This window comes from Ips typographus, linkage group LG11 (assembly GCF_016097725.1).
Source record: "Ips typographus isolate SLU linkage group LG11, UJ_Ityp_2.0, whole genome shotgun sequence".
NCBI lineage: Eukaryota > Metazoa > Arthropoda > Insecta > Coleoptera > Curculionidae > Ips > Ips typographus.
The window spans coordinates 6,416,433-6,440,958 of NC_138432.1; the positions used below are offsets into that span (position 1 = coordinate 6,416,433).

The following is a 24,526-nucleotide window of genomic DNA, read 5'->3' on the forward strand; positions in this document are numbered from 1 at the left end:
AAAACCCACTTGGAGTAAGAAAATTCCTGTATAAAGTAGATTTTTAGAATCCTTATAAAATTTCCCATTTAATAACCTCAAAAAACACTAAAAAAAAAATTGGATTTGAAAATTCGCAGTATACAAAATGTTTTACAACCCACATAATGGCAATGTTATTAAAAACGGTCGATATATAGTTTTAACGGTAGATCTGGCAACTTTGCTAGTGTCATTGATGTACAATTTACTTGATGTTTACCCCCTTATTGACAATCTAAGAAACCGGGACACTTGAATTTGCATGCAAATCCCGGAAAGAAATTTAATTCCCAAGGGTGTACGGACAGCGTTCTTTGTGGTCTTTTTGCAAAGAAAAATCAATCGTAGACGATAAAAACCGGCGGCTTATTTGTATCGGGTCCGAAAAACGTCGAAAACTTACTACGTCTCTAATGCTAAACCCGCATTAAGCGTCGATAAGACTATCAATTTTTCACCGGAGCTTATATTTTTCTCTGGAAGAAAAATGAGGTTGGGAAACCTCTAAGCATCCCTCGTTTGATATATAAAACAAATTAGAGGCCCCGAGAGAATTGGCTTCGTTTTTGTGAAAAGTTATTTTAGATATTGATGTGGCCGTAAAGTTGTATTCGCAATTTGTGTGAGTATGATGGGCCGTTTGTTTTTTTTTTTTTTTTTAGTTTGTCTGATGCGGTTTTTGCACCTTTTTTGGAGTCGATAAATCTAAATAAAGCTTGAGTACAAAAGAGCAGATTCCCCATCCATTTACATCTAGAAAAAAAAAATGTTTTGCCTTCTGAAAATCCATTAATCTTTCCCTCCTCCTATTTCGTTATGCTTGTTGTTGCCAACATTAATATTTCCACATTTTTTAGTGTTTTCAGTGATATTCACACTCTGTGTATAAATTAACTAGCATTAATGTGGATGTCATGTCTTGGAAAGTTGCTTGTTTCAAAGAAAACACTACGTCAAATACTGAGTGGTAATATATGTACCTTGATACACAAAGGAGTAGATATAGCGTTGGAGTTGGTATAAATATTCATTAGGTGAAACTTCATACTTTTTGGCCTGGGACCGGTGCCTGACAAGACAATTTCAAAGTTTTCTAGCGTAGGTTAAAACAGGCAGACGCAGTCGTCACAGAAAATTTTAAATGGCGCCTCTCAACTGAAATTAATGCACCAACTTTTTCTAATAAGTTTGCCAGCGAGTTAGTTAACTGGAAGCCATCCGGTTCGGTTTTAACTCGAGCTACCGGTTAGTTCGAGTAAATAGAAACTAATTAGAAAGCGAGGATTTTCAGCCGGGAGACACTATTTAGCGCCTGTCGTAATCGAAGATTTTAGCCGGCGCTAAATTAACAACCCCGGAGACGGAAAAGTGCAAAAGAATTTCGAGGAATTAATTGGTATTTACCTCAGGAGCAACATTAATTGGGAACCATTCATCGCGTTGCTAGGTCGTCGAAATTGCTCGTTGAACTCCCTAAGTGTCCAATTAAAATTTCCCCTTCAGATTCTCGGCTAATTAGATTCGAGACCAAAAAACTATCGAGAGAGTTGACAGCCTTTGATTTCCTTTTTAATTGCTTCGTTAAAATGCAATCGAAATATTTTATTGGAAAACGAACATCAGTCATTTGCTTGGTTTATTATGGACTTAAATCCAGGAAATTTCTACTACCCTGTTTGCTCTAATAAAAGCAAATTAAGAGTGCAACGTTTTAAAAGAAATGCCTTTAATGAAAATTGCTTGGAAAGAATGTCATTCTAAATTGATTGGGCTTTACTCTAAAGGTTCTCAAAAGATACGTTTTGCTCTATTTACTTTGGAACAAAAACTTGTTATTTGTATAACATAATAACTAGCCATCAATTTATAGTAACTTTTAAGTCAAAATTTGTGGAAAATCTGCATTGAATTTACAATGGCGAGTTTACTCGAAACTTAGATTTCTGACAATGTCGGAAATGTCTTTGAAGTGGCTTGTACCTTTTCTATTGATTTCTCAATTTTCCAGTCAACGAGAAATTGCGGTGAAAGCTTTGACCGATTGTGCTAGACTTTCAAAGACATTTTCGTTGCAGTATTCAAGTGTTACTTTAGTATTTAGTTTGATGTTGTAATAAGGGTTAGTTTGCACACGCTGAGTTATTTCTATCTGAATAAAAGATGGATTTTACAGTGAAGGGCGTAAATTTACCGTGACCAGTTATTTATTAGTAAGGGAAAGTCAAATTGAAAAAGTAAAATTCTGTTTGACCAGTAAATTAACTATCTAATTGAAATTTGCTTGAAAGATATCATTTTCCTTTCATGGCTGTCATTAATTTCATTAAAGTCATTTTCAGTCAATATTGTCAAAAAATTCTGAAAAATAAAGTTTTTTCACAGTTTGATAATCACGTGGTTTTTAGATGATAATTTAGCTAGGTAGTCACGTGACCACTGCCAAAATAACTGTTATAAATCTCAGAAACAAGTTTTGTATCGATTCCTGCTAGAAAACTTTTCTAAACCCTGATTTTTCCAACTTTTGGGCAGAGTTTGACAGTCAGAGACAAAATTGTCTGCAAAACTTACTTAGAGCGAGAGAATGACTGTTTTAAGCACATTTTTGGAATCTTCATTCAATTTCCTATCCAAGAACCTGAAAAAACACTACAAAATTTTGTACACTCAGGAAGAAAAACGGTGTCAAATTTTGAACTGCCAGAAACACAGTTTGAAAGAACAGTCAGAGAAAAATTGCCTCTAAAACCCACTTGGAGTAAGAAAATCACTGTTTTAACCTTATTTTTGGGATGCTCATTATATTTTCTATCCAATAACCTGAAAAAACACTACAAAATGTGGAACAGTCAGTGAGAAAAGCTGTGTCACAGTTTGAACTGCCAGAAACACAGTTTGAAAGGACAATTAGAGACAAAATTGCCTCTAAAATCCACTTGGAGTAAGAAAATCCATGTTTTAGGTACATTTTTGAAAACCTCATCAAATTTCCTATCTAATAACCTGAAAAAACATTACAAAGTTTGATACAGTAAGTGAGAAAAGCTGTGTCAAAGTTTGAACTGCCAGAAACACAGTTTGAAAAGACAGTTAGAGACAAAATTGCCTCTAAAACCCACTTGGAGTAAGAAAATCACTGTTTTAACCTTATTTTTGGGATGCTCATGATATTTCCTATCCAATAACCTGAAAAACACTACAAAATTTGGTCCAGTCAGTGAGAAAAGTTGTGTCAAAGTTTGAACTTTCAAAAACACAGTTTGAAAGGACAGTCAGTCGCAAAACCGCCTGTAAAACCCACTTGTAGTGAGAAAATGACTATTTTAAGTATATTTTTGAAATCCTCATTAAATTTCCTGTCCAAAAACCTGACAAAACACCATAAAATTTGGTACAGTAAGTGAGATAAGCTGTGTGAAAGTTTGAACTGCCAGAAACACAGTTTTAAAGGAGAGTCAGGGACAAAATTGCCTGTAAAACCCACTTGTAATGAGACAATTACTGTTTTAAGCATATTTTTGAAATCCTCATTAAATTTCCTATCCAATAACCTGAAAAAACACTACAAAACTTGGTACAGTCAGGGAGAAAAGCGATTTCAAAATTTGATCTGCCAGAAACAGTATTTGTAATAAGAAACAGTAAACCAGTAGTTTACTGGTAATTTGCCAGTCAATTTTTCCTGGTAAAGTGAAATATTTACTTCACCAGTAATTTACCCATCACTAGAATTTTATAACAAGTGAATTAATCAAAATTCTAAAAAATCTGTGTGTGTATAATAAAAAAATTCTAAATGGTAATTTATTAGTACCTTCACACTGATGAAGGACGGGAGTTTTCTAATCCAAAAACACATTGACCAGTAATTAAAACAATGTGATTACAAAATTTGCTTTTTTCACTAAACTTTCTTTAGTATTATGGTTTATCTTCTAGTCTCATAAGTAGAAATCTATCTAGCATTGATGTTTAGAAAATTAGTAATACTTTAAACCAAATTTGAGGAGTGTAATTTTGAGTGTTACAGAAAGAGTAAAAAAATCACAGTCTAAACTACACTTCATTTGATTGTAAAGTAGTTTTGATGTGTATGTTTATAGCTTTATGAAACTCAACGTGATAATTGTGACATTAAAAGTACGTCAAAAACAGACCAAAACGTTTATGATAACTTATTTAAAATAACGGATAAGTATTTTTTCCTTGATCCATAAAAATATATGTAAATATTTTGAATTTAACATTTTTCTCTATTTTGAAAAGATGGTTTGTAGCAACTCATTTGAGAACTTCACTTCAATCATTCATAATTAAATAAAGAAAACTACTTTACAGACCCGTTGTAATCCAAGGCACAACCTACCTATTGTTGCATTGTTTAGGTCCTTTAACCGTATCGATACGCCTCTATTCAAGAAAACAAAGCCCCGTGCAACGCTTAAAAATAGAAAACTCAACCATCGTTATCGTAAGCACAAGACGGGTTCAAAAAAAAAACGAGGCGAACTGCATCCAGGTGAGAATCCAGAAAATCGATCGGGCTTCCGCAGGGAATTTGCATTTCAATTTATCGGGATACGCGAGTCCGTTTACCGTAATGCCACTATTCCGATTGTGGAATAAAGCCCAATTTACATGAAAAGCATTAATGGATTCGTAAATAGTTTTTCTCGCACTCAAAGCGACAGTGTAAATGAGTTTTCAAACGAAATATTGGTGCAAGAAAGATCTGTTGTGAGGACAGAAAAAATTATGTTTTTGTACTCACGTACATATGTAATTAATATATTTGTAGTAAAATTTTGGAATAAATCTTTTTTTAGGGGTTGAACTGGAAAAATTCCGCTTCGCATAACTGATTAACTCTAAAACGGGAAAAAATTGAACTATACGCGAAAACAAACCTCAAAAACTCCACTCTTTTCATGCTACGTCTAATATGGAACGCGTAGCAAATAAGGGTGTATTTGAATTTTATGCTCAGAATGTTTTTCCCTTTATATCAAGAACAATGTCGCGGAACATGCGGAATGGGGTCGCTTTTGTGTGCGAATTTCGTTAAAATATATTTTCGAGCTTAACATTTCCGACATTGTTTGGGGCAGACGACATTCGAAGGTTTATCTGGTTGTTTGTCTCCAGTTTTTTAGGCGACAAATATTAAGTTTGAATGGATTTTCTTGCAAATCCCATTTTATTGGTTAAATTCAAACATAATGCCACTCTTAAAATTTAACACTCTTTTTAAATACTGAAATGTGTGTTATCATTCTGAAACTAATTTAAAGCTGCTGCAAGTGTTTCTATTGTATAGTCTAGTCGGATTATGAATAAATTTCTTGTTTTTTTATTATGCAGATTACATGCAAATCAAGATTTGCCAGCTGCATTTTTCATGTATAGAGCTCATACAAACTTGTGCCAACTGAATCATGAAAATTTATAATGTACTAAAACTAATATTCAAACAAAACCAGAAAAGAGATACCAACATGAATTTTTGTTGAAAACTTACTTAATTAATCAGAACTTTAAGCCAAGTTTGTTGAAAGTCTGGAAGAATTGCAATATTCAGCAAAATTCACTTTGCTAATGAATAGTGCAGCAGCTAAGGCTTTTAAGTAGCAAAGCAAAATTTAAGTCTGCATACTTGTGTGTCGCAACTTTGTAAATTGAATGGATTTTAAGCAAGTTGCTAATTACAGATGGGTAAATTTGAAGATGCTGACTGAAACTTATATAAAACCTAAAGCTGAGGTTGTTGTTTAAAAGGAAATTAGCGTATTAGTACTTAACTGTGCTAATAAACTTTTGCCAGGTAAGTTTTGTAAAAGAAACGAGAATTCTAAAATTTACACTATTACTGTTTCAATTTCAATAGAGTTATTCTAGAATGAACTTGTAAGCTTTATGTCAAAATGATTTAATTAATCAATACACACTAATGCAACAACCTAGTTCAGGACTTAAAAATTAATTATTTCCGGAAATGGTTATATTCCAATTTCAATCAAATTGCATAAAATTACCCTCATAAATTAAGTTATAATCAAACTGTTTGATCAACCAGTGATGTAATAAATTAACCAGTTACAAGAACAGAGAAGTGCTTTGAAGCTTGGCGTCAGGTTGCTAGAACATTGCCCAATTTCCTATAAAAGCGGCCGATCTAACAATTCGGGATTGAGTCGAAAGTTCAATCAGTTTGTTAAGTACGTGCAATTCTGGTGGAAAGGTCTTCTTAACATTTTCCTAGTGGACTTCAGATTTAATTGGAGTAATTACAGTTTGTTGCTATAGAACTATAGTTTCATATTTGTATTCTCAGACATTTTAGTATGAGAGAAAGTCGATAATAACGTTCTCACAAATAAAAAATTAACTGTTAGCTGTAACTTACTTGATTTCAAACTTATATTTCAATTAACCAGTTGTATTTCCAGTTGGCAGGCAGTTTTGATATTTTCCGCCAGAAACGCTTGAAATACTAGCATAAATAATTAAAAGTTTTTAACAAATTATTAAAACTGTTGGCTGATTAATTATAAAGCTAAACTTCCAAAAAGAGTCAAGTCCAGTCAAGACCACATTTTAAACTGAACAGAAACTTAAATTGTGCTAACATGGTCAATCCATTAATAAAAACACTTATTATATTATGGGTGGGTTCCACTTATTATATTATATCAAAGAAACTAAGAATATGCGAGATGTTGTCAAAAAAATTATTAGCAGTTTTTTCATTACAGTAAAACTTCCTTCATTATTATTTTCTCATAGAAAACTAACTACACATTGTTACACAGTTGTCTGGTTGTGTTCTGGATGAGTTTGTTCATGGTTTTACAAAACGAATGACCAGAGAACATAACAATGTAAAATTGGTTTTAAAAATATTGATTTTTACTCTATGAACTTCAAGAGTAAACTTAAAAATAGAATTTTTACCATTACCATACTTTGTACAACTTGACTGACTGTAGAATTTACTCAAAGAACTTCAATGTTTCAAGAACGGTTACCTTCTTTAGAGACGGTTAAAAAGTGACTTGATGATTGAAGGTAGACATTTTTCGCCTTGATTCACTCTATCTGACACTGTCTCGAAAATCTCTAAACAGAGTGATCGAATAAAACGTTCTTTTGGCTACATTTTGGTAAAGAAATCCACTCTGTAGCTCGAAAAGAACCAAAGTTATAGCCTATCAAACTAAACAGTGCTTTGTTGACTTAATTTCGGAGTCATTTTGACTTTTCGCTCCAACTAAATTTTTGTTGGTCAATTTATACAGAGTAGCCAAATAAAGCGTTGTTTTAGCTAAATTTTGGTCAAAAATCCACTCTCAAGCTTTCACACAACCAAAGTTATGGCCTATCAAACTAAACAGTGTTTTGTTGACTTAATTTCGGAGTCATTTTGACTTTTCGCTCCAACTAAATTTTTGTTGGTCAATTTATACAGAGTAGCCAAATAAAGCGTTGTTTAAGCTAAATTTTGGTAAAAAATCCACTCTCAAGCTTTCACACAACCAAAGTTATGGCCTATCAAAGTACACAGTGCTTTTTGGCTTGAGCTTGGTATTATTTTGATATTTTTCCATCTGGCGTTGCTACCAAAAATGTTTCTGGTGAATGTGTACAGTATGATAAATTAAAGCGTTATTTTGGCTACATTTTGGTAAAAAAAATCCAGTCTCTAGTTTTCACACAACCAAAGTTATTGCCTGTCAAACCAGACAGTGCTTTGTTGGCTTGAGCTTGGTATCACTTTGACGTTTCTCCCTCTAGAGCTGTCACAAAAAGAAAGGCTGGTCAAGTTGTACACAGTGGTCAAATAAAACGCCGTTTTGGTTACATTTTGACTAGAAAATACACTCTTAAGCTTTCACACAATCAAAGTAATGGCCTGTCAATCCAGACAGTGCATTATTGGCTTCAGCTTGGTATTATTTTGACATTTTTTCATCTGGCGCTGCTACTAAAAAATTTTCTAGTCATTGTGTAGAATATGATCAAATAAAGCGTTATTTTGGCAACATTTTGATAAAGAAATCCACTCTGTAGCTCTCACACAACCAAAGTTATGGCCTGTCAAACCAGACAGTGCTTTGCAAGGTGCTTTGTTGGCTTCAGCTTGGTATTATTTTGACATTTTTTTATCTGGCGTTGCTACTAAACATTTTTCCGATCAATGTGTACAGTATGATCAAATAAAGCGTTATTTTGGCTACATTTTGGTAAAGAAATCCACTCTGTAGCTTTTACACAACCAAAGTTATGGCCTGTCAAACCAGACAGTGCTTTGCAAGGTACTTTGTTGGCTTCAGCTTGGTATTATTTTGACATTTTTTCATCTGGCGTTGCTACTAAAAATTTTTCCGATCAATGTGTACAGTATGATCAAATAAAGCGTTATTTTGGCTACATTTTGGTAAAAAAATCCGGTCTCTAGTTTCCACACAACCAAAGTTATGATCTGTCAAACTACACAGTGCTATGTTGGCTTGAGCTTGGTATCACTTTTACTTTTCTCCCTATGGCGCTGAAAAAAGAAATCTGGTCAAGTTGTACACAGTGGTCAAATAAAGCGCTATTTTCCCTACATTTTGGTAAAAAAATACACTCTGTAGCTCTGACACAACCAAAGTTATGCACTGTCAAAACCACACCACATTTTGCTAAGCTTATTAGCGTTTCACCCTGTATCTCTTCCTAACCCTGTAAATTAGTGAAAAAACCTGTTGGATATCATTGGTATCACTCCTCAATCCTGACAAATTTGAGAGGCGTACTGTTTAATACCTTTCAATTTAGGTTTTTTTATTGGTTTGTAACTGTTATTATATCCAAATTAAAATAATTCATTTATAACTTTAGTTTATTCTTCTTACCATCAAAATTGACATTTTACTGTGCGTGTAAAAAAGCACGCAAAAATAGTTAATTCCCCTAGTATCAAAAATTTTGATGACGTGATGAACATCTGTTATAAGTTTCTTTGTTTTGTCACGCTTTGTAACAGGAGAAAAGCGTTTTGTGAATGAAGGATGACTTGAAAAGGCAAATCGGTAAATTGAAATGGATTTTCTTACAGTTTGTAGTAGAATTCAAAGTAAATAATAAGGTATAATCTTGTTAATACTTGGAAATCAATTATCACTACTGATTAAAAGAACTAATGTTGAAATAAGATATATACTGTTTTAATTGAAGTTCTTATTATTTTTAACCTTCTACTGTCTAAGAGTGTAACAAATACAAGACTCTTCATTCCTCTGTTTTTTAATTTCCTATATTCTTTTTTAAGTAAATAAATTCATAAACATTATATCAGAGGAAAGTGAAGTTTTGAATGTCCTTTTAGTGAGATATGATAATGAATAGCCTCACGTCTAGTGAGTCAGTTCTTTTGCAATTCAGAGTTCTCTTAAGACTTAACCAAATTTGCAGTAATATTTATGCCTTTTCTGTATGTATCATCAACATTTTTTGGACCCAACAGAGACTATTTTGACTATTCAGCTTCAAGATTAAAATTTCGAAATAATGAAATTCGTTTATAAACTGCTTTCCCATCAAATTAAGATATTTGATGGAATTATTCTAGGGTGTTGCAATTTAGTTTTTTTATTATAATTAGTTGTTGGTCAACAACTTTATCATCAAGCACAAATCATCGCTCCAAAACCGTAACATTTCGAACAAATTTAGTTCAGATTTAGGAAAGAAATGGTAAACCATTTAAGTGATGTGGAAACTTTTCTTTTACAGCAGAAATATCAAACTGGTTTTCAAGTCACGTGCTTGATTTTTGAAAGTGTTTTAAGCACCGTTCTAGCACTAAAATTCAATTTATTTGCAGCTTACTGCAACTAAGTTAAAAACTGTTTCCAACAAGAAAGAAAAAGGTTAAGAACTTATCTATAGTAAGTATGAGTAATAGTGAAGGTGAAAGTCTAGCAAATGCTGGAAACATAAAACAAACTAAAATAATTCCAAAATTAATATTTATTCTACAACAATCATCATGTAGTTATATTATTCACTTGTCAATTAAATTAAACAACTTAGTAGGACTGTTGAGGAATCATATTTTTAGTATGAAAGTTCAGAAGTACAGAAAACCCCTATTGGATGAATAATTAAATCAACAAGTGAGAATGAAACATGTCAATTATAGAAGCTCTAGCAAAAAGCTGTTAATTCAGTATTATTAAATTAACCCGATCCAATTCCATTTTAATCAAATAAACACATTGAAAATGGGAAGCTATGGTATATTTTTATTTTTGCTTGTAGAAGGTGTGGATTACAATACCGGTTCTGCTTCATCCTTGAATGCTCTTCCTATTTGGTATGTTCACTACATTTAACAGCCATACTTTTCAGTTACCCATCAAAAAATAATAACCCGGAAATTGTAAAAATTAGTTTATACTGTTGTACTCACCTTATGCATAGGGGTGCCCCAGAAATCATTAAAGAACAAGTTTGAGACAGGTGTGTGAGGTCTCAGATCACGATTCTCCTTAATTGCACTAATATCATCAAACACGAAATCACAGTGACTACTGTTGTAGTAACAAACCAGGCAAGTCAGTACTATTACAGCACTCAGTGCGTGGTTGAGCGCCATTTTTCAACTGTTTTTACTGTATCTAATTACTTAAAAACCACTTTCGAATTGCATGACCGCAAAATCAGATTTGTTCCTAACACTCACAGTCTAACCCAAAAAGTTTATTTTGACCAAATACAGTCCAGTTAATCCTTGTCTGTTTACGTTGGCACTGTACAGCTGAAGTTTTCAAGCTGGTCGTTGATAATCTGTTGAGAGCAGATCGTACACTAGTAAGGTGATCATTTTGCACTAGAACACCGGTTCGGGATGAATGACAAGCGATATATCAGTGTAAAGCACATTCTTAGCGTAGTCACAAACGACTAGAACGGTTAGTTTTCAGACCGACACTGACCGAAATTCGAGCTTCGAGCTTCGAAGCTGCGAAGGGTGAACAACTGCTACGACGTGCCTCCGGGACGCCATTTTGCGCAGATGCCATGTCGTAGTCCGTGAGTTTAAGTCGTTTTTTATATCACCAAAAAAAGTAAAAACTTCACAACACATCAACAGTTTACCATTAAAATACTTCATAATATGAATAAATCACTTGGATCAGCAATTTTGTCCTTAACTACCTAGCAATTGCTGGATGATTTTTAGTTCAGTTTGTGGCATCTAATATAAGCTCTCTGAAGATGTTTAAGTTAAAAACTATGATACTCTAGCTCCTGAACTATTTGAGATTATGTAGCAAATATATGGGAAGAAGACGGACTGTGTTCTTTTTCAATCGCAGGTATCGGACGAGAAGTATTATAGTTGTGTAATAAGCAGAGTGTGAAGTGTACAAATAACATTATTAGGGTTGAAAGTTTTTGAATTCTGTTTTTCTTTACCCCTCATTAAAATATTACGTTAATAGGAGAGGAGATTACCCACGTTTGAATGTATATTAACCGTTTGTCCGTTAGTTCAAAAGTTTGCACACTTAGCAACATATTTTTTTGTGAAACTCAGAAATTAGGAGTTTGCAAATATTTTAACCAACATAATTCAACAACTTGATTGTTCCTCATTTAAACGATATCAATATGAAGGAGCTGTAGTATCAATAGAATGACTGCACTGTCCACAAGGGCCAAGAAATAATTAATGTATTGCAGGAAACGTTTTAATTACTTAATTAAATAATTTGTCGTTATGTATCTATAAATTGATCTTCAATAGTATATCCTTCCGATAGACTATTTCCTCCGAGGGGTAAACCGCTGAGAACAATTTTGTAAACTAATTCCTAATATGCCAATAATGTCCACTAATTTCTTGTAATGTCCAGTAATTCCTAATAATTCCCAATAACTAACCTAACCTAACAATACCCACTAATTTTCTGAATTACCACGACTGGAGAGTCTAAAAAACCTTTTTTACTAAGAAAATATGCGTGCACCGATTTAACCGGAAGTAGATATCAACTGCTGCTTAGTTTAAATGGGACACCTTGTATATTATTGCATGTTTGGATTCTACGTCATATTCTAGACATAATTAATGTCATACACTTATCTGTATCCGTTTCTGATATATTTACAGTTCTACGTAAAATTTAATATTTTTAGTCTCCAAAACAATAATCAGGAAACGTTTTCTTCTTGAATTTTGTGTTATACAAGGTTTGTTCTAAGAGTGGGTGAAGAAAAACGATAAAATACATATATTATACAGGACAAAAAGCAGGGAAAACAGGGAAAAGTGCGTTTTTCAAATTGAACACTCATTCTTATAACTTTGCCTGATTCTCTGTTCAAAATTAAGGTACTTAAATTTGTATTAGGTCACTTATTTGAAAAATTTGTCAAATTTAGTCAAAACTGTCTTTATTATGAAACAACTTGTTTATTTGCAACACTTTGTATAGACTTTTATATGTCAATGGATAGAAAATATAATGGGCTTTCCAAAAATCTGCCTGTTTGTGTTGATAGGGTGCTTCGTTTGGCCGCTAGAGGGCTCCAAAGCTAACTAAACGTTTTTTTTTTACTGTAACCACTCTAACTTCTTTGAGGGATTTTTTTTAAATCGACAAACCTAGCACAGTGTCAAATTTAGAGCCGTAGCAAAACTGTAGAAATAAAATCATTAAAGTCGATTTTCGATTGCACTAAGTGGCCAATATAACGCAAAATCCATTGGAATAGTGGTGGCTTTTCAGGAAAATTTGACCCTAACAAAAATTGTCATTTGCAAAATCGGTTTTTCTAGAAATTTCTATGAATTACATTATAGTAGACCACCTAGTAGCTCAACCGTGTTTTCCTAATTTTCCAGGGTCAAATTAACCGAAACCAGTCAAAATGTGTTTCTGGGGCACCCTGTCTGTAAACCGTAAATAACACACGTATTTGTAACACTTTGTATATACTTTTATATGTCGATGGACAGCCAATGAAATGAGCTTTCCATTGACGTAGAAAAGTCGGTTGGTCAGTGATACCGTTTAGCCACTAGAGGGCGTCAACTTTGACAATTGCACTATTTTTCCTATAGTTTTATACGTCAATGAATAGCCAATGGAATGAGCTTTCTAAAAATTTCCCAACTTGGGTTGATATGTTAGACGGTTTGGCCGCTAGAGAACGTCAAAGTTGACTATTTTTTTATGACTTTTTTCGTGCATTCTTTTGTTCATTCTTCAATAACTCGTTCATTTGCACCATTTTTAGTAGTGTTTTATATGTCAATGGATAGCCAAGGCAATGAGCTTTCTAACAGTCTCTCAATTTGAATGGGTAGGTTAGACGGTTTGGCCGCTAGAGGGTGTCAAAATTGACTTATTTTTTCATGACTTTTTTGGTGCATTCTTTCGTTCAATAACTAGCTTATTTGCCACACTTTTTATAAACTTTTATATGTCATTAGATACCAATGTATCTCCAGTAATACCCATTAATTCCTAAAATTTGTACACCATAATGCCCCAGCGGTTTACCCCTCGATTTCCTCTAAGGAAATGTCAAATGATTAGCTAATAATGAAGCTCCAATATAGATTCACATAATTTCAAAATCTTTAGTAGCAGATATTCAGTTGAACATTAAAATACAATAAAAACAAATTGAGGATCACAAAGCCAAGAAACAAGATTATGCGATAATAATTTAATTAAAATTGCTACACAAACACTCAGTTAACATTATTCTTTAATCTACTCAACTAACGCTACATCTGAGCCAAAAATCAAGGCTGTAACTTGAAAACTGAATTTTTGGTGCCACTCATTGCACTTTCAACTACCTTTCATCTTCCACAAAACCAACTCAGCCCCGTAAATTCTGAGATTGCCCACCAAAAATTATGAAAAAAAAATCACAGTGAATCTACTCAACTAAGGCTACATTTGAGCCAAAAATTAAGGCTGTAACTTGAAAACTGAATTTTTGGTGCTACTCATTGCACTTTCAACAACCTTTCATCTCCCACGAAATTTCTCAAACAGCTCAGCAAAAATTCTGAAAAAATTCTCACCTAATCTTCTAGGCTAAAGCTACAACTGAGCCTAAAATCAAGGCTGCAACCTTCACACAGCCATTTTGACAGCCTGTCAAATTGTGTCAACCATTCTCATGCCATAGCTCTTCAAACAACTCAAACTGATTGTTGTTCGTGAAAATTGTTTAGGAAAATCTAGTAAAGAAGGCAGATTTTGGTTGTTTCAGGCAGGAATTTACAAAATTTTATTTTCCTAGTCTATTGGTTTGTTTTATTAGTTTGTATTTGGTGAAATTTCAGTACGATTCATATGGAAACTAAACTAAGAAAATAATAAAGTGATTATTTTGACGTGTTTACTAAACTACTTGAGAGTCCAAAACAAAAATTCCAAATATTAAGTACATTCTTAGAACACACGATATACGACTGTATTATAGAAAATTACGGAACTAGTGCTGTAAAAAGCATTTTACGCGCGGAAATTGAAAAAAATGGAAATTCTATGAGTGCGTAAAATGATTTAGAACACGTGTGACGTATTATACTTTACCTACAACTAAGGGTAATGTTGTTTTCGCTCACTTACACTACAGAGTAATTTTTTTTATAAAAACCTATGACATTAGATTTGTACTAATCATAGGTATTAATGGTATTAAAGATAAATTAAATGCTTTTATTCATAGAAACTTGTTATCTAATTTATTAGTGTTTTTCTTATATTAATTATTAATGATAGTAAAATTACAATTGTTAAAAACAATCGAAATTCAGTTAACTGAACCTTTTAACTCAGTGTTTTAAGGTAAGAAGCTATCAAGTATTGAATATTGAACTTATACTCTTTTTCGAGTATCTCACTCTTATTCAGCTATAAACGATTTAAATTCACACAGGGAATGGTAACCACTTTAAGACATTAGAGTGCCGTAAGCGCTTTGTATCTCAAAGAAATCAGTGCAGATGCTGCTAAGTGCTCGATACGGAAAATCGCTTATTTGATCTGAAATTTTCCGTTCAACTGTAACTGCTTGTAAAAGGTTTCATTTTTCAGCTATTACTTTGATAATCTTTGGACGTTCGTATTGAAAAGTTTGTAAGAACAGGGAATATATTACAACTGGGTTGCCTGATACGGTGAAAATTCAAAGCTAAGGTTAGTTAGGAGCAGTATTATGAAAATTATGCTAATATAATAAAACTTTGAAATGTTACCTACATAATGATAAAATCTTTTGTGAAGTTGTCGTCTACACTTAAATGGTCAATGATTTTGGATAAAACAAACATCGTCAACAAATCCCAACTCTAATCGTATGCCCCCTTCGATAAATCTAACTTCCTTGGCGAATTAGTTTTGGGTTTTGTGCGCGACAAGATAAACTGTTCAAAAGCCCTTGGAGACCCCAGTTTTTATAGAGAGTTTCTTTTGTTGGAGCTATTGATTGCCCCGGATATTACTGCAGACTCCAATAACACCAACATGGCATATTTTTATAATTTTTTCCTTCTCTGACCCTTGGTTACTTGGACCAGGTCCAATGGAGATTTAACTTCTCTTTAAACAGCAAACCTGCCTTAAGCCCGATTATTTACAGCTTAATAATCTTGCCAAAAGGTTTATTACATTGGTCTTTCTGTGGGGTTTCCGGATACAAATTTGCGAGGCAATAATATGCACAGTAAATAAATGGATGCTGTTAAGGTAGTTTGTTTGGTGAGAACGGAGCCCGAGTTTCGTCCTTTAATTATTATACATTGTTCAAACCGAATAAGTTGGCAACTCTCGAAAGTTACCTCGCAGTGATATGGCAGAGTTATAAATTTTCCAGGACCGCAGCATCATTTTCTGCCTCGGCTTTTCGGATGCAACTGTTTTGATTGCACTTCGTTAAGTTTGTTTTGTGATTACATCATCTCCACAAAGGTCCCAGTTCGGGAAATGGAAAACTTTCCGAGCGGATGTACTTAAAATGATATATTTCCAACGTTTTATGTAAGTAATTTATTAGAAATGCTCTAGACTATAATTAAATTAACTCAAGTGTTTGAAAATATCAAAAAATGGTTTTTCTATACAGGGTGATTCCAAAGTTGGGGCTTTCCTTTCACCTGCGAATAGGGCTTCAAAAAATAAGGTTCAAGGTTAAATAAAAAAAATTCGAAATGTGAACAATAACGAAGATACAGGGTGTCAAAGTTTTACTGAAAAAACGAAAATGAAAAATAACTTTAACTTAATTTTAACTAACTGACAGGTTATTTCCTATCAACACACATTAACAAAAATTTTTTTTAATTTTCTAACTTTTTTTAATTTTTGAGATATTTCAACTCGAAAATTGTGTCACTTTCTGTGAGTTTGCAGCGTTGTTGCCAGGTTTGAAGCCTTGTGAAGCTGTAATTTGCACTCCAATCTAGATTTTTTATATATAATTAGAAAGAGGATGAAAAATGTTACAAAATGTCGGTTGTGCGAATTTTCTAACTTTTTCAGTTTTTGAGAAATTTCAATTGGAAAATTGTGTCACTTTTTATGAGTTTGCAGCGTTGTTGCCAGGTTTGAAGCCTTGTGAAGCTGTAATTTGCACTCCAATCTAGATTTTTTATATATCAATAGAAAGAGGATGAAAAATGTTACAAAATGTCGGTTAAGCGAATTTTCTAACTTTTTCAGTTTTTGAGAAATTTCAATTCGAAAATTGTGTCACTTTTTGTGAGTTTGCAGCGTTGTTGCCAGGTTTGAAGCCTTGTGAAGCTGTAATTTGCACTCCAATCTACATTTTCTATATGTCATTGGGAAGAAGATAGAAAATGCCACAATATGGCGTTTGAACAAACTGTCTAGCTTTTTCAGTTTTTGAGATATTTTAATTTAAAAATTGTGTCACTTCTTTTGAGTTGAAAGAGTTGTTGCCGGGATTAAACCCTTGTGACGCTGTAATTTGCACTCAAATGAAAAAAAGATGCAAAATGCTTCAAAATGGTGTTTGAGAGATTTTTTTAACTTTTACAGTTTTTCAGATATTTTAATTCAAAAATTGTGTCACTTTTTGTGAGTTTGCAGCGATGTTGCTAGGTTTGAAGCCTTGTGAAGCTGTAATTTGTTCTCCAATCTAGATTTTCTATATATCGTTGAAAAGATGATAAAAAATGCTATAAAATATCGATAGTATACATACACCCTGTTTCTTCGTTATTGTTCATATTTCAAAAAAGCTTCAAACGAAAAAAAACTCTATTTTTTGAAGGTGAATTATTCGCAGGTGAAAGGAAAGCCCCAACTTTGGAATCACCCTGTATAAAGTTTTAACCTATCTGTGCTGTTATAAATTTATTGACATTGGAAAATTCACCTCTAAAATTTCCCAGATACCTTAGAGGCTTTATAAATTTTAAAAGGAACTACATGCTAAATAAAAATTGTTAGTTATTAGTTTGTGAAATATTAATTAATTCACCTTGCAACTGTTAAATTAACCTGCAGTTTTTATCATTAAATAACTTCATTCCTGAACTTTTTACTATACCCACATTTATAATATACATTAGGAGTATTTTGAGAATATTAGACATTGTTTGAGTCTCAGATATTGGAATGTAAATTTCTTAATTTTTCAGATACTTACTCCAATTTTTATAGTTTTATGAATCACATTGTTCAATATGTCATATTGTTGTTAAAGGTGAACACAGTGTGATATTTTGATTATTTTTTTACTTGTGTTTTTTCAATTTTTATATCATTTTCCTTTCAAATTTATGTATCTCAAAAACAAAGAATTTGCAGAGACTTCAATCTTCTGTTCAATCTGTTTTTACTATTAAATGCCTCTGTTATTAGCCAACTGAGTAGGACAGTCAAAATCAGATTTAAAAGCCTACAAATTGATTTATTGAATCGCCCTGTTTATGTTAAAATGGCTGAGTTCAACGTAGTTCAATATGTTCACTTTATCAATGAATAATTCTGTTATTTGACATTTTTCAGCTATACAAGATGATCAAATAATGAAAGTTTCTAGAATATGTAAGGTTTTTTATTACTATTCCACTCGTCTGCAAAATACATCCTACAACTTTTTTGATGTTTTGGTTGTCTCACGGTTGCTTTTTTACAAATCATTCCTGATGAAATCAAATTTGTTAGATAAATTAGAAACAAATCAGTGATATTTTTGATATAATAAAAGCTAAAAGACAGAAATACAATTCAGAGGGAGTAAATTTGGTTTACGTATGATAATGCAAACATGGAAAGAAAATTTAGAACAGATTTGTTAAAAAGGCACATTATCTAGAAAAGTAAAGTTTGAAGAAGATACTCTAACAACAATTATTGTACTATTTTTTTCCAAATTTTCACACAGACTAAACAATATAGTATACATAAAATTCTACTCATTTTAAATAACAATAATGTCTAGTATTTACCTAAGTTACATTACATAATAACTTACTGTTTTAAAAATTTAGAAGAGTTAACGGTTTTTTGTATCGAATACAATTCCCACAATGGAAAAAAATATCTAAAGTTGTTCTTCTACTACTCTTCATAAGACCAAACAGATATTTTCTTTCAAAATAACATTTTTACAAAAAAATCTTCAAAAAGTTTATGTGTCTCCCACTAAAAACCAATAACAATGTAAGGTGTTTTTTTGCAAATTCAACCTAATACGATTTTCCAACGTACAAAAAGACTTCATATTATTAAAGGACGAAAATCCAGAGAAAGCACTTTGGATATTATTACGGGAACGAAAAATATTGAATTTGCATTCTCACAATTCCTATCTGCGACGTTGCATTTTTCACCGAGACCATCCTATTCAAATCCACCTTGCGGATTTTTGATTCCTTTTACTAATTGTGTTTTGATGCTCCGGAATCTGTCCAATTTTTTGAAAATCCTCCACAAATTGATTTTCAGTCAACTGTGGTTCGATTAATTCACAAATGCCTTTAAGGAAGCATTTGATCTCATTACAGCAGAGCAAACTATTAGCGTAATTAGTATGTATTAGTAGGGATATCAATTTGGATTAGCGTTACTAATTGGGCGACACGAAACAGCGTATTGCATATATGTAAGCTGATCAATGCATTATTAGTAATCCAACACCAATAGGTAATTTTCAATGAAAGCTTTTTTAGCTGAAAATTACATTTTTTATAGGGTTTTACTCAAAAACCAAGGAACAAATAATTGAATTTGCATTTTTTGAGAATAAAAATAATTTTGTTCTCAAAAGGTTAAATTACTTGCACTCAGAAATCATGTTCAAGAAAAATTGTTGTTTTGTTGTCAACTAGCAAGCAAAACAAAACCAAATTATTTATTTAAATATTTACTGGTAATAATATAAAATCATTTTGTCAACTAATGCTACGTATCAACTAACCTATGGAATTCTTTGTTCGTTTACAAAATCTAATAATTGTAACTTACATGTACTTAATAAATTCATTTAACTTACACCTGTAGATTAAGATTATATTATAAATATTATATTAGGTGTTATTATGTAGAAAGTATCCAAACATTTTTGTAAATTACATCCTGGGTATTTTCTTTTTTTCAATACGTAAAAAAATTGTTACTATTAATTTGTTATTTTCCTAGTATTGTCTATAATTTTAAAACACTACACATTTTCAAAAAGTCTCGGATTATAGAAACTTAAATTTAAACATATGAATAGCACGGTTTAGTTATAAGAAAGTCTTTGCCATTCTTTTATTATGTACATGCATAAATATTCTTTCTTTTTATAAGAGAAATAATCTTTATTGATCACTTAAAACGAAATGATTTTATCAATAATAATAATGCTAAAAGAAATCTAGTGGCAAACTCCTTATTGTACCGAGGATTACTGGATTTCAATAATTTACCTGTGTGTTGATTTGCATATGTTCAAGGAGTATCTCCGTCAATATTTTTTTATTATATTTTGCTTTTTATTAATGCAGATTTGTGATATTTCAAAATGCTTACTAACAGCAGTAATGCATATTAATAAAAAACTTACGCTAAGATTAACAGTAACAAAGCTACAAAACTAACTGGCTATTTGTTGTACGTATCAGCTTCCTCTTCTTCTTTTCGCAGAGCTTGTATTAAGACGATCGATAACACCACGTTCATTACCTGAAAAATCCAATTATTAGTGATACAATACTCACTAAGTTAATAAAACTTTACTACACAAAAATAGAGAGAATGAACAATGAACAACATAATAAATCTGAATTTGCGGTGACATTTTACCTATTCGCAAAACCTCGTAGGTGTGCCTTAATTAAACAAAGGCAGATACGCAATGCAAAATAAGCTGGATTAGGGATAAAAGAGCCGGCACATTTAAATAACAATAGGCCGCCAACTTGCACAGGGTGAAATCGTAAATTCTTAACATTTTACGGGGTTAATATTCGGGTCCCGGTTATATCAGCGAAGGGCGGAGGACTTTGTTTAAAACTTTACGAAAGCTTATTAGCGCCAAAGAAAGCCAACTTTAAGCTATTGTATTGTGCAGTACTGAGCGAGTTGTATCCGGCAAATCCAGTTTATTTTCCAGTATGGAAGCGAAAGGTAATTAGTTTAACCACGGCCGGAGATATCGGCCCTAAAGAGGGGATTTGTGTGTTTATACTCTTTACTGATAAGCATGTAAAAATAAGAATTTTAAACTGTGCATGTGAAGTACAAATGTAAATTTAAGCCGTGGAACACGTAATGGAAATAAACATGCACAGTCGCATAATATTAATTCACCCTTGATTTATGCTTTTGCGGCAGAAAAAAAAGGTAATTAAACAAATTCGCCCTCTGGCACAGCAACAATAATTGAAATATTCAGGATTTCTGGGCAATAAAACCCCGATCTGGTTGCGGGAATATTAGGGAGCATTATGATTTCTGCCGAGTGTGTATTTCGTTTTAATTAAACCCGAATATGCAAAATCCGAGAAGGGTCGAAACAAAACACGAGAAACGTTTCGGATACAATGGAATCCTAATTTCGTCTGTCTGGATGGATATATTTCTTGACAATTTCGGGTTGGAAACCTATGTTAAGCTTGGGGTTGTCTCCTGCATTTAACCGACATTCTAGGCTCTAAAGGTTTGGTCTTCAACACTGCTTGTCAAATCGAGCTATCTACTGAAAGACAATGGAAAACTTATACATTTTTAAACTAAAACATTTAAACACAACACAAAAGATCCTAATCTCGGGAAACTTGAGAAAGAAAGTTTAAGTTATTAATAACTCCCTCTACAAAATTCAATTAGCTACCTTTAAAACGTTAACCGATTTCAAGAGTCCTCCGAGTGGAAATAATTTAAATTTTCCAAATACACACGGAAACTTGCAAAGTTTAATATTCCGAGAAACTAACTTTGATCCTTTTGCTCTCCTTCTTTGGAAATTGTTTCCCGAGGAAAACTTATATAGGGTTTGCCGCCTGCTTTCGAATTATTGAAAAACTTTAAACGCGAAAATCATTAGCTCGGCTCGGCAGTTTCCAGGTTTTTCATTCAACCGTTTTAAAAGGGATTCTTAAGGTTTTGCTATCAGGGAAAAATTGCTCGCCTGTCAGTTATCGCGGCAAGATTGAATCGGCAACCTTATTGTCATTTTCAAACATGAAATAAATCTTTTAAACAAAAAAACGCTTTGAAAACTGCTCCGATTCGTTATTAATCACCAACTCGCGTGAGTTGCTTATCTATAACTCATTCCTTCTTAAACTCAAGTTGTAGTGCATGCATGTTATGGGGAAATTGTGCACCCTGAAAGATAATTAATAGTGTATGGTTTAGTAACGTATGGTTTGTTAGTTATCACTAACGTTACACTGAATTTTAAGTATATAAGTCAAACAAACAAAATATAAATTTAAATAATACTACCTAATACAAATTTAGAGATAGTGTACTTCAAGTATCCACCGAAAGTCTTTCATTTATGTTGGTTTTTTTTTACTACATTTATGGCGCACAAATAGAGCAAAAGAGAAATTTCTACTAACGTATTTGTTAATAAAAAAATTATTATTAGTGATAATTCGCTTTCAATTGGAACACTTTGAAGCTGTATTCAAACAAGAGTTTTTGAAAATTAAAACATGTGTGAAAGGACGACATTTTTTTACTTTTTTGAGTCATGGAAACAGTCACAACATATTGGCAGTTTAGAGACAGGAAGAAGACTTTCAACAGAAATTATGACAATTTGCAGATAGAAATACAAAACTAAATTAAAATAAAAATTTTAAAGGGTAAAACAGAATGAAATAATGTAAACCATAACTTTAATTATAAATTTTAAAAATAGCAATAGGAGTTGGTCAAGATTTAACTTGTACTTGGTTTTGCTCTAGTTTCACTGTATAAACCAATCATAACAAGGTTTTTAACTCTTTTATTGACAATTAAATTCCATAAAAACAGCTTCTAGAGTTAAATTGCTCTGCCAGTTATAACCGCGTTTATCCGGTTTTGAGTGAGTGTCAACCTATTCCGCTGAGTGCAGAAAGTTATTCTGAAAATTTTGGTCCCCTGCAAATTTCCCGTAACTCTAACCGCTTCTAAGATATTCGACTTTTTGTTCTTTTTTGAAAATTGCATCAAAATTGTCTTCGTCATTTTTAAAGTATCTTCAAAGTAAAATCGCCATTTTTGGGGTTCTTTTCTCTTCGTCTTGACCTGCTGTTTCATTCCGTACTAACCGCAACACGATTGAACATATACGGAGTGTTCAAAAAAGCAGTTAAATTTGAAACAAACGCTCGGCTAGTTGTAACCGCGTTTACCCGGTTCTAAGTGGGTGTAAACTTAGTCCACTAGCTGCAGAAAGTGATTATAAACCTTTTTGGTCTCTTGCAAAATTTCCTTAACTTTTATCGTTTCCGAGATATTCGACTTTTTTACTTTACTTTTTGAAAGTATTCAAAATTTCGTATATCGGTTATTTTTATGTTTTAGGGACCGTAAAAAACTCATCATGATTACATTTTAGAGCCATTTTTGTGAATTTAATTTGACCGAGACATTTCAAAGTTACAGGGTGTGCAAAAATTTGTCAGGTTAGCACACAAATTAAAAAGGTGAAAACATGGTGAAATCAAACTAAAAATTTCTACTTATTGTGACGTCATCCTATTTTACTTTGACTTCTACCATACGTTTTATTTTTGTTTATTACCACAACACGTATAGGAAATATATTATCACTCAATATTGTGTACAGGGTGATCTGGTTGTATTAATTAACCCACAAAACATGCAGTAATATACAGAGTGTTTCCAATTGGACCATCCTGTACAATCTCTGTCATCTAGAAAAACTGACTCAAACATCACTGAAATCCAAAATTTCATTTATGACATATACAGGGTGTGTCCGTGTTGCGTTGTTTTCATTATTTCTCAATTTTTTTTTTGGTTTTTCTTAGCACAACTTTGACTAAAAATATTGTTGAAATCATTTAAAATGGTTTATTGCGTTTATTTATACTAGTTTAAATTATTATTAAAGTTAACTTATTGCAAGTTTAAGGGTAGTTTTTATCCTGTTTGAAAAATGTATGATTTTTAAGATCATACTTTCTTCATGACATTCTAAAAAAGGATTTTTAGCATAATTTGACAGGTTAACTACGTCTGTCTAAAATTGACAATCAACATATTTGAAGACAAATCAAGAATTGTTCATAAAACGATTTTTGTAAATTTGAGAAAAGTAAAAAGACTTTTATAACGTCAATTTTAAAAACTGACTAAAGTCCTCAAAATCAATATTGATTATGTTTAGACAGGAAAAAAGTCAACATGTGCAGCATTTGGGTAGTGTGTAATTGGTCAAAAAAATATTTGATAAATCACAAACGCACTATGCTGTGATTTACTCAAATACTGCACATGTGGACTTATCATAATACTAATTATAATTTGTAATTCCCAAAAATAATTAGTAACATAAATCAATTTAGTGTTCGTAATTCCAAGTATATGAGATCGAATAAAACGTTCACATAGCTGAAAGCGCACCCCATCGCGTCGCAAACTAAAACCAATGTAAACTCGTTATAAGTGACATGTGACAGGAGGGGAAAATGTATTACGTGGGCACTAAATAAAGACGATAATACCAAACAAACTGGGGCGTCTAAACTGCCAAGACACGTTAATGATCGCATTAAAGTCTCAGGTTTATATTAAGCTTTGGACTTGTTGACAACATTAAGGGTTATTGGTTCTCACTAACCAACTTGTAACTGGATACTAATGCCACACGAAATAGCATTTTACTACTTTGTTCTAGTTTTACGTATTTATTGGCACAACAAGCTTTTAGCTGGACAAACAGTGCACTCAGGTGTAACTTCAATGAGTTTCGGTTTACTGCTGTCCGTCCAAAGCCTAAATTTATTAAG

At 32.5% G+C, this 24,526-nt stretch overlaps 2 protein-coding genes across 3 annotated transcripts in view; both read right to left on the bottom strand.

Moving 5' to 3' along the window:
* Positions 1 to 11,042, bottom strand: part of LOC145735186 (protein O-mannosyl-transferase Tmtc3-like) — a 37,601-nt gene extending 26,559 nt beyond the window's left edge. The window contains exon 1 of one of the 2 annotated variants that reach the window (XM_081988986.1): positions 10,475 to 11,042. In XM_081988986.1, the coding sequence (XP_081845112.1) occupies positions 10,475 to 10,660 (186 nt within the window). In that variant the 5' untranslated portion in view covers positions 10,661 to 11,042. The remainder of the gene's footprint in view (positions 1 to 10,474) is intronic. The other variant, XM_081988987.1, reaches the window with a different exon arrangement.
* An 8,316-nt stretch (positions 11,043 to 19,358) lies between these two features.
* Tsp2A (tetraspanin 2A) overlaps positions 19,359 to 24,526 on the bottom strand; it is a 51,658-nt gene continuing 46,490 nt past the window's right edge. Inside the window, exon 5 of the mRNA XM_081989869.1 lies at positions 19,359 to 20,234. Coding sequence (XP_081845995.1) covers positions 20,154 to 20,234 — 81 coding nt within the window. The 3' untranslated portion in view covers positions 19,359 to 20,153. The remainder of the gene's footprint in view (positions 20,235 to 24,526) is intronic.